The sequence below is a fragment of the Camelus bactrianus genome, chromosome 7 (assembly GCF_048773025.1).
Source record: "Camelus bactrianus isolate YW-2024 breed Bactrian camel chromosome 7, ASM4877302v1, whole genome shotgun sequence".
NCBI classification, from domain to species: domain Eukaryota; kingdom Metazoa; phylum Chordata; class Mammalia; order Artiodactyla; family Camelidae; genus Camelus; species Camelus bactrianus.
In genome coordinates this window covers 62,362,690-62,380,208 of record NC_133545.1, presented here as the reverse complement: position 1 = coordinate 62,380,208, position 17,519 = coordinate 62,362,690, and the positions used below count along the sequence as shown (strand labels likewise).

The 17,519-nt window shown below is 37.3% G+C and overlaps 1 protein-coding gene across 6 annotated transcripts in view; it reads right to left on the bottom strand.

The window, feature by feature from the left end:
* Positions 1-17,519, bottom strand: part of CDK6 (cyclin dependent kinase 6) — a 215,676-nt gene that overhangs the window by 156,999 nt on the left and 41,158 nt on the right. For all 6 annotated transcript variants that reach the window (XM_074367496.1, XM_074367501.1, XM_074367500.1 and 3 more), the window contains exon 3: positions 3,367-3,502. In XM_074367496.1, the coding sequence (XP_074223597.1) occupies positions 3,367-3,502 (136 nt within the window). The remainder of the gene's footprint in view (positions 1-3,366; positions 3,503-17,519) is intronic.

The following is a 17,519-nucleotide window of genomic DNA, read 5'->3' as shown; positions in this document are numbered from 1 at the left end:
CAATATGCTGACTTGAGGTGGGCTAACAGATAAACAGTGCACAGGAAACATGGTGGGGGACGGGTGGCCAAGGAAAAGTCCCATAGCCCAAATGATCTTAATATGAGGCCTTTCCTTGATTTTCTGTTTTTTATCTATTTCATGTTAAAATATTTCACCTGTTTATCCATTTTGCAACATGGCAGGTTCTGATATATGCAAGATAATATCAATAATAATATTTACGATTTTGAAGAACATCTTAGAAAATATTTTGGTACTATAATGCAAAAGGATCAGCTATAGATTGCGTTCATTCACAAATAAGCGGTTCTTTTTTTTTTTTTCTTTTCACTTTAAAACACCACCTAAATGACTTAAATAACCATAGAGAACTGTACCACATGCTTCTATGTGCTCTTACACTCTAAGGTTTTTGAGCGTAGATTCATCACTAATTCAGTTTTGTGTCCTCAAAGCACTTAGGACAGAACTCTCCCTGTAAATATTCAATTAATATTTTTACCAGTACATTTAGAAAAACTCTTATTACAACAAAGAATTCTATATAAAGAATCCGATCTGTGTTCCCAATAGGTTGCTCATAATAACAATATTCTCTTGATATAATTATTGAGACTTCTCATAAATAAGCCTATACAACAACAAAACTTTCCTGTTCTTTGGCTGTGTACTTGAAAAATTCAATTAACCAGAACCTCAACTCGGGGGAACTTCCTGCTTAGCAGCTGTTTATCCTGCATACCAATTCTCAAAAAGATGTCAACTTAGAAACAAAAGCTACAAGTGCTTATTAGAAAGAAATTTATATCAATTATTTATTCAGCTTAAAGCTATCCATTTGATGGTATTATAGTTCTTTTAAATGATTATTCATGTTTTCAATAATGACCTTAAAGAATCACAAACACTCATATTCTAAACAAACCCCCCTTATATTCTTATATTTAATAAGGAAGAAAAGCAGATCAACACAGTTCAGAAAATTTTTAAAAATTAAGGATGAAGACAAATAGGGTCTTGTAGTTAGCTTTTAGTAAAGTTAGCAAAAGAAGTTCAATTAGCTATTAACATACAAAATAATAGACTGAAATATTTCTGTTGACCATAGTTTTATTTTACTATGAAAACATCAAAACACCATTAGCCACAAACCTTGAATAACTACAGCCCTTGCCCCCACCTCCACTCCTGTGGGGGTGTTGCCCTGATGGCTGAAGAAATTTAACAGACCCCAAGAGAATCTGCTGTTCAACACAGAATAAAGTGATACTCCCTTTCCCTGAAGATAGAAGAAAAGCTCAGAAATACTTTTAACAAGTCACCTTGTTAAAAGTTGACCTGTTGACAAGCACCAACCCCCTCCTCCCCAACCCTGGCTGGGCCACTCCATGACTCCCGTCCTCTCCTTTACCCCACGTTGGTGGCCACCCTTCTGCCGGTACCTCATTTTATTCTGCTTACCGCTCCACCCCTACCCTTGGGAATTTCCCCCACCTGACTTCATTTCTCCTCTTGCCTAACCAAGCCTTAGTTTAAGCATACCACTCTGGTTTATCAATCGTTTTAACCGCAGATACTTCTGTAAATCTTTCTACTCAGCAGCCTTTAACATCCTAGGAGAATTTAATGTAAAGCTCCAACGATCTATGCAGGTGGTAATGTATGGTGTAAATATATGGTTACCCTGTCCTGATGCTTAAAAAAAAGTGATCTCCCCCAAATGAAATTTTTGAATCTAGAAATAAATCAGAAAAATCCAATGCTTATTTTGACAGTCTATGTTTAAGCTGTTGGCAGTCATTTTAAAAATAATTTTCAATTAATTTGAAGAAAAGTTGGCAACATGTCTTATTTTACTGAGTACCTAAGTATAGAAACCATTGTGTAGGGACTGTCAGGATACAAAGATGGATGAGTAGGTTAAGATATGGACACAAATAATCACAATAAAAGACAGAAAATATGATAAAGAGGGACAGACATGTAGAGTAAGTTCTAAGACAAATGAGATTACACCCAGCTGTAAAAGTTGGTAGACTGGTATCTGTGGTGGGCTTTGAACAATTTAAGCAGATAGTTATTGGTGGAGAGAGGAAAGAAATGGCAATGAGAAGGAAGGCCATAGGGCGAGGAAACTGCAACCACACCAAGAAGATGGGGATTAGTCTGACCTGGCCAGAGAGTAGAGTGCGCCCTGCCCTGCATACTGAACATGGTATTTTGGACAAACTTATAAAGGAGAGAACTAAAGCCACAGGATTGGAATAGAATTCAAGCGGAAAGAGGGACGAAGAGAAAGAAGAGAAAAGAACCAAGAACAGGTAATTAGAAATATCTTCATGTAAAGGCCCTTCATGTCCTTGAAACTATTCAGGAAGCAATAAGACCATTCCTGAGCACCATACTCTTTTATAAAAGGCAGAAGGGAGAAAATAAATTCAATATCAGCCTAAAACCAAAGAAATAAATCATTCAGTATGTCAAGTTCTAAATTATCAGTATCTGGAAACACCATCTAACTATCACTAAAAGACATTTCTTACTCTGTTCGGAAGATAAACTGTTTTCAGCTATTAACTCGTATCTAAAATGATGCCGAACTCTGTAACTCATTTCCACACAAGGAATGGTAAGGTGAAGGATCTGTTTACCTAAGTCATCTAATTCACAAAAACAAAAAGATGGCTGTGAAGACCTCATGTGATATGCATCGATCGAAAAGATCTACTGGGAAGTTCAATTAAGCAGAACGAAGTAAGAACAGCAAAATTTTGTAAGTTGCTTTTCCTACCAGACTTAAAGGAAGAAAAGAATTCTAGTCAATATACTCCACCAAGCTTGCTGACCTCCCAGGTGCCTGAAGTCATCTTTGAATCTCAAGAGTTTGAGATGCTATCTGGCACTTAGGCTTCCTATAAATGTTCTATGAATGAGAGAAAAATGGAGAAAGAAGGGCCTAACAACCAATATTTCAGATTTACGTAGCATAGGTATGTCCTGGGGCCAGGATACAATTGTAACATTCAATGTACTCACGAATGATGTTTCAAATTATATCTCTCAGAGTCCATGAACCATCAGAAAAAGACTGAGCTCTATTTACTACACTATACTTTCTAAGGTTAGGGCTAGATAATGTACAAATAGGTATTTTCCAGTAATTATAATAGTTTTTCCACTGAACCCTAAAATGAATGAACTGGAATTATATTACATTCTTCAAACATCTCACTTAGTTCTACTAGACATATATTGAGTTCCAAAGGCTCTAATTCTGGCAGTTTCCATAAGGAAAGAATGCCAGTGCTTAACAGACTATAATTGTGTGACTGTTCGACCAGGCAGAGAGATGATTCTTCTTACCTTTATGGTTTCAGTGGGCACTCCAGGCTCTGGAACTTTATCCAAATAAGTGGTCAAGTCTTGATCAACATGTTCAAACACTAGTGTTAGTTTGGTTTCTCTGTCTGTTCGTGACACTGTGCACACATCGAACAACCTAAAAGGAAAAAGAAAGAGGTATTAAGTAGGTGGCAATAAGCAAAGAAGTAACCTGTAAATCTCACACATATCCCTCAATGTGATCATGCAATTAGGAAAAAAAAAAAAAAAAGAAAGGCCAGGATCGATTGTTCCTTGTGATAATATGTAAGGATACCTAGTAGGCTCTGATACTTTAATATCAATATGAAAGTTCAGGAGAGGAGTACTTGGTAAGTGGTGACAAAATCCAGGCCAGCAAAGAGAAAGCACCACGACTGCAATGTGAGAATGTCTGCTTGAAGAGTTTCCTCAGTTAAGATCTTAGGTAGAACTTGCTGATGAAGAAAAATATGGTTCTTAGCTCACAGTGAAAGAATTCTTAAAGAGAGAGATTGAGCACTCTTGGGCGATGCTGGACTCTTCAACTTACATTTTCCTGGAATTTAAGGTGTTATAATCACGCCTATGAAAATAATTATGATGGAATATGGAGAAATTTGGTTTATTTCTAAGGGAGCCTTCTCCTGCTGAATCAAATCACTTCTCTGGAAAAGGCATACATTCCTAGTTTTAAAATTCCAATTTTCATGCTAATCAAAACTGTGGAATTTTAACTTGTTTTTTGGGGGCAGGAGGGCAAAAATTGCATTGGTAAACTATATTATCCTTAAATGATAAAGACAGATTGGCAAGCTATAATTATGTTTGGATGGGCGAATTCAATTTCTCCCATAAAATTCTACAACTAATTCAAAATTTAAAGTTTAAAAAACAAAGCTTTCAGTAGTCAAAAGAATTTTCAAGCCAAATGACAGACTTGACTTTAGTTTCAACAGACATACAATACTATCTGTACAGGAGATGCTCACCGAACATTTGAAGAATTAAACAAACCACCCATAAACAAGCTGTAACTAAATTTCTTGACAAGAATGTAATATAAATACTAAGAAAAGGCTAATAAAAGTGCTATTCATATTATATTCTTTCATTAAAAAAATTAAATACCACTTTCTTCAAAGAAACTAACTATAAATGTGCATATAACTCAATTACTAAAATGCAGGGTTGACTCTCAATTATCCACTTTGTATATTACCTCTGTTAAATTTTTAATGCCTAGCTGGTCACCATGCCACCCTACTGCATTTCTGAGCTAAATGGGCCCCACAACATTTGGTACTTCTCTGTAAATCTAAACTGAACTTTCAAAAGAAACTTAAGAACACTATAATTAAATTAAATCAGATGGGGTGACCACCACCGACCACACATACTTCATTGCCAGATCCAAGCTCCTTTTTAATTTTGAGCAGCTTGGGATAAGTTCTATAACTCCATTAAAGTCAATTAAGATCAACTGAATTTCTTCCTTACATTTATCTACTTCCAAATATTCTGACTACTAAGTTTTAGCCATCTAATTCTAAGCTTAATTTTTCTCCAAATTTCTAAGGTCTTCAAACCACTAATGTGACCTACTCTGAAAAATTATTCTGATAAAGTAAAAACTCCTAATTAACAAAAATAATGCCATAAGTCATATGCGTGCCATACTGTGAAAAATACGATTGCTGTCATGCATGGGTCTGACAGCTGGGTAGTTTATGAAAACAACTCTATCAATTTGGTAATTCAAGGTAACTACCATTTATTCATAGACTCCTTTGAACCATCTTCTTTCCATTAAACCAACATACTTCAACAGCTTTACTTTTTCCTTCCTTTTGAAGAAGAAAAAGGAGTTCCACAATCACCGAACTTCTTTTTATCTGTTGCTTTTATTTTTGTAATAAAGTAAAACAGCAATGAACTAAAAATGGTTTGTCCTAAAACAAATACAAACATGGGAACTGCATCATTACAGCTGTGCCTCTTAAACATTACTTTAAAAATATTTTCTATCATAATTAATACTTTTGCTTAGTAAAAAGAATATATATATTGTTTATCACTGCCTCCGGTCAACAAAGATTTTAATAGCTCCAGTTCTTACTGCATGTATGATTTGTAACACGTAAGACATTTTGGTAATTTCCAAAAGAAAAAAAAATTTGACAGAGACATAACTGGAGAATGAAGCGATCATAAAACACAGCTAAACCCAAAGGTCACCTGCTCCCAAACCGTTGTCTGTTACCTAACAGCCCTGGCAGCAGGCTGTGTTGCTTCATCTCGCTGAAGCCGTTTTCAAACACTCTGTGTGACACAATTCAAGAATAACATCTAACCCACCCAAGTTATTTTCCTCAGAGTTATATCACTCTCTTCAAAATATTAAGAAGCATTGTTGCCACCTGCCGCATCCAGACCCCACACCTGAGATATGCCAAGGCAAGCTCCCTGAAGCCACTGCTCATTGCTCTACATGATAAGCCAGGGAGAAAAATGCACTAATTTTAATTGGCAATTTTTTAAAAAATGGAGTTTTAAAGATATACATTTAAAGACACATACTTAAAGAGACATAGAATAGAACATTCTTGTATAAATTTTAATATATAGAATTACACATTCTTCCAGGCTACAAAAAGAACAGTGTTCGGTAGAAGCGGCTCATGCTGGTTCAAGAAGAGAATCTTTTTAATTTTTTTAAGGTGCCGTTATCAATTTCATCTAGGAAATGAAACACCTTATAGTCTTCTTAGAAATTCAAGAGTGACATCAAGGGAAATAGGAGTCCCAGAAGAACCTGTAGGTTCTGGGTTCCAGCGCTGGCCATCAACATCCTATAGACCCAACGCTCCACAGAAGACAATTTGGGAAATATTACTCAATAATAAGCCATGAAATTTTGTCTGACTTAACTGTTTAGTAAACACTATCATGGTAAAATTAAGTTACATTAGTCATAATGAGTAGAAAATGCATTTTGAATCAACAGCGATAAACACTAATCTTAGGAATCTTAGAACATAATATTTATGATGCTTTCTTGTCTACAGTGACTCCATCTGGAATTACCCCAAAGCAAATAATAATCACTTTGGTGGACAATAAAGAGAAGATAGATGCTTTAATATAACAAATAAGTCTCACATAGAGTAACTGTGCTAAACAAGAACTGAAATTCCCGGTATTTGGCAGGAGGTTAGTGATCTGTAATATACTTATATAAATCAATGAGGAATGTGGCCAGGCTGCCTATAACCCCTACAATTGCAAAACAAAAGAGCCAGACAGGTCTGAACATTTGAACATAAACACAGGAAAATAACTTCAACTGTTTGATTCCTTGTGTTGACCAACATCTTAAAACTTTCTAAAACGTTTTTAGTTTTTTGCTATGCAGTAAACCGACAACAGTATCATTTCAGTGACTGCATGACTACAGTTCCATAAAAGAAATATAATCACACTGTGTTGAATATGAACAAAAATATCTCCGATGACTTTTAGAGGAAATGAAAACTACCATTCAATGTTTATCCATTAGAGCTTAGCTTAATGTGATCCAAGTGAATGTTCAAAACGTAGAAGGGAAAAGTGGTTCTCAGCATTCGCGGAGTCTGTGAATCAAGTTTAGCTACACAAAACACAATTCAAAAAAGGCAGATAGGTCATTATCATTTCATGATTAAGTCAGCCAAGCCCCTAAATATCCCATAAAGTCAGTCCTCTCCAGGTCTCTATTGTCCTGACCCCTCAGCTGCAGGGCAGAGAGCAAGCACTGCCGTCCAGCACAGCACTCAGCTTTCCAGCTGTCCTAGTGATGTAATTATCTCATAACAAAATATCTCCACGAATTAACTCTGCATCCTACCCATTGTAATTCTTAATGACTGCTTCCTATTCGTGTTCTCCATTTAACTCGCTATTCTGGATCTACTGCATAGGCAAGTTGTCTTCATCTAATGGATGGGATTGCATCCAATAGGTTTGGGATTTCCAAAGATTACAATTTACAAAGGTCTCCCAAACAACATGCTCTGTAAACACAAACCCTGCCTTTCTATTGTGGTTATAATAAAAGGGAAATCTGTATTATTTGCTGTGATTAAACTCTGACCTGTCACAGGAAGTTCTATAAGGAGTTTTTTTCCCTGTTACTTTTTTTTCATACTCTTGAATGTCTGGACATCAAATAGTCCAAGGGCTATGAGATGTCTGGCACAGCTACCTAGGGATGCTAAACAAAGTTTATTTGAACTACAGCCAGACTTTGGAATTGAGAAGAATTAAAAAAAAATCTGTGGTCTCTTCCTCGATAGTTCATAAAGCACATACTGTGGCTATAACTTGCATGCACCAAATTTATTCACATATCCCACTAACCCTACACACTACTGGATACTGGCCAGGGTGTTCTCTTTTTGCTCATTAAATACAAACTGCATGTGCAGTTATTCTCAACTAGCACTGAATGGTACAATTCCAGAACTACTTACCACCGACAATGAGTGTGTTGCTAGAGGAAATCACCATTTCAGCAGCATCTGTAAACATTTCTCAGGAGCTACTATGTGTAGGCACTGTACTCAGTTTTAGAGATTCCAACAAATCTAAGACCTGTACTGTTTTTAAGAGCTTCACATCCAGTTGGGGGAGAGTAAAACTACAAGTAGTGATACACGGCTATGTATTTATTCCAAATAAATTCTACAAACACCATATGAAACTTTATATATCAACATCGGAGTAAATTCATCCTGCATCCATCACAGTAGACGTCTGTGATGTCTGCCTTTCCTACATCCATTACCGCTTCTGGAACCATATCCTCATTTTCTGTTGAGGAGCCACTCCTTCCCCATACTCAGGCAACATCGTCGTAGGGGCACAGGTGCAGGATGGCATGTAACCCACCCTGGACAAAGAGTGACAATGACTGATTCAGGGATGGACAGGACCATGAGAATCAGTTCCAGGAATTCTACTAGAACTTCTGGGAAAGTAGAGCTCTCTTTATTCTGGGATTACCAAGCTGGCAACAAAGAAGCCTGCAGCTGCTGGTGGCCATCTTTGCCACCACTTCAGTGAGCCCACCATGGAATACAGCCAAGACCAAAGAGAGTCAGAGCAGAGAGATGATAGGCAAGAGGCTCTGGACAACATCGCTTAAGCACCTGGACTGCCCTGTGCCCAGCCTACCCCTGGATTTATTATTTATGTGAACCAGTATTGCCACCTTCCTGCTTACCCAGTTAGAGTTGGGTTTTATTACTACAACTACGATATCTTAGGATATAAACATTTTGAAATGATTAAATGACTTTGAAATATCAACATCTGACCTCAAATACATCTTCATGTTAAACAAAATGGATTCAGCTCAAGCACGTAGCACTAGGGTTCCCTCTAGGTGCTGTACCAGTTCCTGGACCTGCTGGGAGACTATTCACTCTAGGTGGTCTCTCCAGGAGCACAGCCACTGGGAAAGAGGAACTGACAGTGGCAGAGCAGACAACTTCTCTCCCACGGAGCCAGGTGGCTTCTTCCCAGGAGTTCCACTTGAGGTTCCTGGTCTGACCTCAGAGGCACTTTATGGACAAAAAGTAGGGAAAGAGAGAACCCAGACAGACAAGCTTACTGGGCAAAATACTGAGTCACATGTGGATCACTGTCTCCCCAAAGTCAAGAGAAAGAAAACGCAGGCAGCTGGACAATGATGAGTTGACACTTCTGCTGAGTCCAGTTTCAAGACAAAATGGTTTTTTAAGTTCAAAAACAACATAAAGTCAACTCTAGAAGCAGAAGAAATCTGCCACCTGAGAAAGTCAGGGACCATTACGGTTTTTTTTTTTTAATGCTAATTTACTATTATTTTACACTTTAGTTGGTTCATACCGCAGGATTTTTTTTTTTTTTTATGATTTTTTCCCTTTTTCTTTCTTTTTTTTTTTCAAATGGAGGTACTGGGGATTGAATCCAGGATCTCATGCATGCTGAGCATGCGTTCTACCACTGAGTTATACCCACCCTCTCCCCGCCCCAGGACCATTACCATCTTGATTAGAAGAAATAGCATTCACCAAGCCCAGCCACAGCACAGGACTGAGACATGACTCCTGTACCTGGTAAAGTCTCCACCAAGACATGATTACCTTAGTTTTAACCTTTTCCTTACACAACAGTTAGAGGCAATCAGCCACTTCACAAACAGAGATATGTAGGTCAAAATAAGGGCCTGACAAGAGTAAATAGAAGAAGAGACCCCCAAACCTGTGGCATTTGGCGTGAGGGGGCGCTCAGGGGCCCCAAGTCCTAAACCCTACTGGCAGGTCAGAGACTACAGATCAGCAAACTAAAGACAGCCTTAAACTGGAAGTGCCCTCTCTCCAAACCTCTGCTTCTTATTTTCCTTTAACTCCCCGGGGCACCCAGGGCAGTGTCTCACACACTCAATAAATGCCTACTGACTGAGTTAAACTTTTCCAAATTATAACTCAGGGAAAAGTCGGGAGCAAAGTAAAAGAGAGGCTCTTCGGAGATGTCATTAGGAAAGCGCGGCCCTCTGAGTAAGCCAGATCTCCTAACTGATGTTACATGAGGACTCACACGCTAACACTTCACATTTACTGACTGACACTTGTTGGTTTGCTCCCTACTAACTGCTTCTATGTATTTTGGTGTTTTTAGTCCTCATAACAACTCTATGAGATGATATTCATTTTACAGATGAAGAAACAGATGTAGGTAAACTAATATTCACTGTAGCATCAGTCCTAAAAGACAAAAATAGAAACAACCCAAATGTCTATCAATTGATAAATGGATAAATATAATGTGGTACCTCCACACAATGTATTCCATTATATTATTCCATTATTCCATGTATTATTGACAATGGAATATTCCATTATTCCAATGTACTATTTAGTAATTAAAAGGAATAAAGTATAGATACATGCTATGACATTGGTAAACCTTGAACGGATTATGCTAAGTGAAAGGAACCAGTCACAAAAGGCCACATGTTGCATGATTCCTTTTATATGAAACGTCCAGAATAGGCAGATCCATAGAGACAGAAAGTAGACTAGTGGCTGCAGAGGGCTGGGGGTGGTGGGGGAGGAGGGAGGGAAAGGAGAAATGAAGAATGACAGCTCATGGGTACTGGCTTTCTTTTTAGGGTGATAACATGTTCTAAAATTAGATCATGAATTTGTAGATACTGACAGGCGCATGTAGAATAGATAAACAAGATTATACTGTATAGCACAGGGAAATATATACAAGATCTTGTGGTAGCTCACAGTGAAAAAGAATGCGACAATGGATATATGTATGTTCATGTATAAGTGAAAAATTGTTCTCTACACTGGAAATTGACACAACATTGTAAACTGACTATAAATCAATTAAAAAAATAAAATAAAATTAGATCATGGTGTTGGTTGCACAACTCAGTAAGCATACTAAAAACCACCGAACTGTACAGTTACAGGGGTGTATCTGATGGGATGTAAAGCATATCTCAGTAAAGCTGTTTCAAAACAAGAGAAGAAAAGAAATAGATTGGTGGAGCAGCTTGCTGAAGGCACAGGCCCTGTACGTGGTGAAGACAGGATCTGAAATCAGGCTGTGTGGTTCCAGAGCCTGACTTCCTCCCCACTGTGCCATCCTACCTCTGTATGTAGCACAGCACCTGGGGCAGAGACCTCTCTCTGGCAAACAGGACACACTGCTGACAGGTATTACGGTAATGCCAATTCCCAAATGTCTTTGCTTAGCTTGAATATACCAGTATGTGCTTTACATGCTGGATGGAAAAACTAAATGTTCAGAAAAGTCACAGGAAAAATAAAATAAAGCTGAAGCCATTGATCTCCTAGACCCTCTTCTCTTATGTACTTCCCTTGACTGGTTAGAAAATGACGAGCTTGAATTCACCTAGCAGAGTCTGAAAAAGATATTTCAATCTCAAAATTACATGAGTTAAATGATATTTTTGAAAGCAAAGTGAACAGCTCTGGCCTGAGTCAGAAAGAGTGCAGGAATATTCTGGACAACTTTCAACATTCAGTTCTGTCTCCATTTCTGACCTGTAAAAGCCCTGTTCTCCAGCTTTGGGCCTCTCTTGAGGAAAAACGACGGATCAGCCAAAACTAGGCAGCCGCCTGTGATGAAGACTGTCTGCTGGGTCTTAGAGAAAAAACCAACCAAATTTTACCTACATGGTAAGTGAAAAATCTTTCATAATCACATCGTTACTAGGTGAGTAAATTTATCCCAGCACTAACTCACGCAGGTACTTGTGATTAGGTTATCATCTCATTAAACAACCACTGAAGTTAGTTCCTTTTAAGGAACCATAAATGGCCAGAAACTCAGGAGAAAATGTTAAACTATAGTAACAGACAGCCTCAAGAAACAGTAATGAAAACATCAGCGATATACAATTTAAGGCCCTCAAACTGAATCACAAAAATGTTTAAATGATAAAAACAGCATAGCATTTGTGCAGGTTTGTGAAAATGGGCTCACGTCAGTGTAGGAGCACAAACCGGTTAAAAAAAAAAAAAACCTTTTTGAAGAGTAATATGGCTATATCTACATATGAAGTCATGTGTCCTTAAAATGCTGATACAGATTCATATTTACTGAACATGGAAAAGCATACATAATACATTATTAAAGGAAAATTCAGGTTTCAAAAGAATATATACAGTATGATTTCACATATGTAAACAAAATGGTAGAAAAATAAATCAAGATGCTAACCATGGCTGTCTCTAGGTGATGAGATGGAAATGCATTTTCTATTTGCCTATCCGGTCTTTTTACAATGAAAACTTATTTTTAATAAGGAAACTAATTTTTAATAAGGAAAAAAAATCACCGTTTAAAAAACAAGGATAACTTTTTTTTCTCATTTAAGTTTTTTTCCATCACTCATATACTTTTCTTCCACTTTGCATTGAGTTAATGAGAAAACCCTGATCATCAACTCTGAAAAGGTGGTTTTAAAAATTAAATATGTTAACTCAAATTCTTAATTTTGTTCTAGGAAAAAAAAAAGCCAATATGCATGATTTACTGCCTCATTGAAGGTATGTGATTTTTAATCCTCCCAAAAATATGGCCTAACTCTACAAAAAAGAATGTGGGAAAAATAAAATTATTTTTCTGATACCTGGCTAATAGGTCAAAAGAACCAGAGTTACCATGAAATAAAAGAGAAACAACAATAGCACACAAAATCTTCAAATTAAAGTTCACCATAAAAGCCAAAAAAAAAAAATCTTGCATGGCAGAATTATGGAATTTAATAAGTATGGGGAGGTTTAGAGATTCTCTGGCTCTATACAGTTGTTTTACAGATGAGGACACACAGGCCAAGAGAGTGCAGAATGTCAAAAGTAACTCAAGGAATAAGGCATCTGGGTCTCCTGACTGAGAATTCACTGTCTTTTTTAATACAAGAAGCTATAAACAATCAAAGTAACGAAAGCATGTTTTTTTTTTAAAGGCATTATCGAAATTAATATCTAACATCTTACATTTTAAAATTAGATCTATTCCAGAAAAATTTCCAGGAGTGATTTTTTAAGAACTGAAAAAAATTCTGTAAATATATTTTAAGAACACCATCAGGAAACTATATTAAAAGATTAGAAAACAGAACACAGTTGGAAAAGCTGAAAGAACTGGTATTTCTATCAACTACTAAACTCAAGGATCTGACATTAGGTTGCTTTATTCAGTTGTAAAAATGTGCAAATATTTTAATTTATGATTTAATGTGTCTATACATCAACTTTATTTTAGAGCTTGATCTTTGTTTTAGCAATATTTCAGATAATAAGGTAAATACTTCATAGTGTTCAGAGCAATTAAAAAGTAAAGTAAGTAAGAATTTGTAAATATAGTTGTTAACTGTATCTTCTCCAAGGAAGAATTTTTCTTTTACAAAAGATCATAGGAACAGCTCATCCTGGGAATCAATCAGGCAGTTGAGTGTTTCACATCAGTCAATATATTGGATACCTACTTCTTACTCATCTTAAGCCCCCAAACTATTTTTAAAAATTAAAAATTTTAATGGAATTCTTTGAGGCATGCCTTGAACATTTTCTTGACTTTTTAAGCACAGCATACTGATCATATTGTACTGATTAATGATCCATGGTCATTATTATTGACATTAAATTATAACCATTTAACTCAGCATCTTTATTGTGATCCTTTATTTGAGTGCTTTTTGGGCACATAAACACGAAGCAAGGAGATTGAGACATATTATAAATCAAACTGTTGAAAAGCAAAGATAGCAGCAAGAGATAACCAGCTCATCACCTGCAAGGGAGACTCAGTAAGATTAACAAGCAGCTTCTCATCAAAACCCAATGAGGGGCAGGAGGTACTGGGTGGACGAATGCCAGGTACTGAAAGAAAAAACTGTTAACCAGAAATTCTAGATCCAGAAAAATTATCCTTCAAAAATGAAAGTGAAGTTAAGACATTCCCAGATAAACAAAAGCTGAGGGCGTCTGTTGCCATCAGAACCACCCTAGAAGAAATACTAAAGGGAGTCCTTCAGGTTGAAATGAAAGGACATTAGACAGTAACTCAAAGCCGTATGAACAAATAAAGACCACCGGGCAAAGGGAACCAACTACACAGGTGCAAATAAAAGCCAGTATGACTGTATTTTGGTTTAAACTTTTTTTTCCTAATATGATAAAAAGACAAATACACACGACAATAATTATAAATCTGTGTTAATAGCCACATAACATATAAAGATGTAACTTGTGACACTAATAACATAAAGGAGGAGAGACATAGAGATGTATAGGAAAAAAGCTATTACATACTAAGAGAATGTAAGTTAGTATTATTTCAAACTAGATTTTCATTAAGTTTAAGATGTTGTCATCTCTAGCATAATCGTTAATTCTTTGTTCTGAAACATCTCATGTTCTGAGAAATACTTTCTTGAATGTTCTTTCTAATCTGTCATTTATGAATCCCTAGAGTGAGCCTGGACCTGAATGTATCGGGGACTTTACAAATGCAAACTCATTGAGTTCTTTCACTCTCCACAGTAAGTGATTATTATTACTCTCACTTGCAGATGAAGAAACTGAGATTCAGAGGATAATTTGCCCAGAGTGACAGAACTGATAAGACAAAGAACCAGGATTTCAATGAGAAACCTTCATAGGCATTTCTCTCCTCCTTGATGTGGACCTTCAATATCTAGAGTCTCATGGTCCTATTTTCTTTTCAGCTAACAAACTCCCACCACTACCACAACACAACCAGCAACAAATGACAATTATCTCCTTCATGGCTTCAGATAGTACCTAAGGGCTGGCAAACAAACCCCCCATCTATCTCTCCAAAACAATTCTCTCCCCAAACTTCACACCCATTTACCTCTTGGACAACTTCAATCAGTATTCTGAACATCTCAGTTTCAAAGTATATGGAACAGAGTTCATCCTCTTTGGTGAACCACACCATCCAACCAATTTTTAAAGCCCATAAGCCTTCAAATAATCCTGGATTCTTCCATTTTGCCAAACATCCAATTATCCACCAAGTCCACCATCCAAATGTTTCTCCATCCACAGCAACTTTGCATGGTTAGGTACTCATTACTCATGCCTCAACTTCTACAGAGGGTCTTTATTCTGTCTCCCTAACTTGCGGAGGTTCCCTACACTCATCCCTCACTGTGGTCAGTGAACCTTCTACAGTGTACATCTGAACGTTACAGCGAACAAATGCATTTAGCCAACAAGCATTTATTCAACGTTTGTCATTTTCTAGCATTGTACTGGGTACTGGGGACAGAAAGATCAAAGGATAAAATACAGTTTCTTAAGTTCTTCAGAGTCTAGTGGGATGGCAGACGTAAAAAGATGAGTATCAACTAATCTGGAGATTCGCAGGGTATTTTAAGAGTAATAAAGAGGGAAGTCTAACCCAGACTTCTAGGAAAACGTTTGCAGAAGTGACAACTGATCTGTCTTGGACCATTGGGAGTTATCCAAACAAGTGACAAAAAAAAGGCACTGGAAACCAAGAGAAGATGTGAGCAAAGGGACAGCAAGAAGTCCCACTGGAGAGAACCCTTGTGTGCCACAAGGAAGTTGTGTCCCGTGGAAAACGGGCATCTACTTTTGATTTTTAAATAGCTCATTCTGATGAACACAGATAAAAGGGGAAGAGTGGCAAGAAGACCAGTTTAAGGAGCGCGTTGCTGCAGTTGTACAGGGAAAATAAAGAGGGCCTGTCCTAAGGAATTGGCAGCAAGGACAGAGAGGAGAGTACAGATTCCAGAAATATTTAGGAGGCTGAATTGGCAGGACTTGCTAAGTGTCTGAATGTGGCGGGGGTGGAGGGATGAGGAAGGAGGAGAAGCCAAGGATGACTCATAGGCTTTTGACTTTGGGGACTTGGTGCCACCTCATGAGATACAGCAGTGTTCCCAGACCTTTGGTTTTCAGGGACCTGTAAAATTTCCAACAAATGTAGGGCTCTGACAGAAGGCTGCCAACTAAAGACATAAATAGACCCTGCCATCCACTATCAACATCGTCTCAGAAAGAAAGCACATTTTAACACCCAAAATGTAAATAGATTTAGCTTTCTGACAAATTCACCACAGGGCCCTTATTTTTCTAATTTCATCACAGATGACGGAAAATTGGTACCAGGCCTCAGACCAACACTGGGAAGCCCTGACACGGAGATATAGAAGAAAGAGTCCGTTCAGCAGTAAGATGAGTGGAACGCAAAAGAATATAGAGTCCCTGCCTTTGCTAACTCTCTAGCTCTCTAGGGACGTCTATCCCATATATATTAAGGGTTGTAAAAGAGTTCAAGAGGTTAAGGAAGCCCTAAAGAAGAGGAACTCAAATGTGCCTAGAGAAGTGGCTGGGGAGCTGAGTCTCCAAGGATGAGCTGGAATTTGCCAGATAAACAAAGGAAGTTTGGCATGGTCCAGGCAGAAGGAACGGCATGTCCAAAGGTATGTAGGTATGCAGGAAAATTCATGTTTGAGGAATTGTGGATAGTTTGGCATGACTTGGTGATTATCTTGGAAAATGGCAAGAGAAGAGCTGGAAAAGTACACAGAAGCAAAATTACGAAGGGTTTGGTAATCTAGGCGAAGATGTCTGGAAATTATCTTATGGGCACTGGGCAAGAACCAAAGGACTTTACAGTGGGCAAAGCTATGGCCAGATTTACCACTTGGAAATACTCTGACTGCAGAATAGAAGTTGGACTGTAGCGGGATAAAACTGGAACACACCAACAAATAGTCATTGAGCACCCACTCTCTTCAGGGGATATCCAGGTCAACGAGACACGATCCCTGCTCTTTTAGAGCTTACTTTTAATTGTTGTTAAACAAAATGAGATTCACACTTTACAAATGTTTTGTAATTTAATAAACTAACAATGTATATTAATAATGTATCAAATGCTTTCACGTTTCCCTCTATATGTGTGTACACAGACATATATATAAAACGATGTTTAAATTGCACTAAATTATGTTACATGTGTAATTTATTAAACCATTTCTCTATTCTTGTAACATTGGCTCATTACCTTATGATAAATTATTTTAAGTAGCATTGCAAAAAATCTAAAGGTATACACTTTTCTGAATCAAAATATACACTTTAAAAGAAAAAATATATATATATACACTTAAAAAAAGTTCTCGATCCAAATGGCCTTATAGAACATTGCATCAATGTATACTCCCACAGTGATATCTAGGAAATGGAATCCACTGGATCTGGTGACCAACTAGGATGTAAATGCTTAAAGGAAGGAAGGAAGGTTAGAATGATTTTCAGAGTTCTGGTTTAGGCAACAAGGTTGGTGGTGCTATTTCCAAACAGTAGAAGAAAAGATTTGAAGAGTAATCAATGAGTTCACTCCACAAGAGATGAATTTGAGATGTTTGTGACATTCAGCTGGTAATGGCCAGTGAACAACTGGAAACACACACTTGGAGTTTTGACAAAGGTTAAGTAACAGCTTGGGAAGTTGTAAGTAAACAAGTGAGGCCAATCTTGGGGGTATAACATGCAACAAGAAAAATAGCATCCCTGAATGAATCA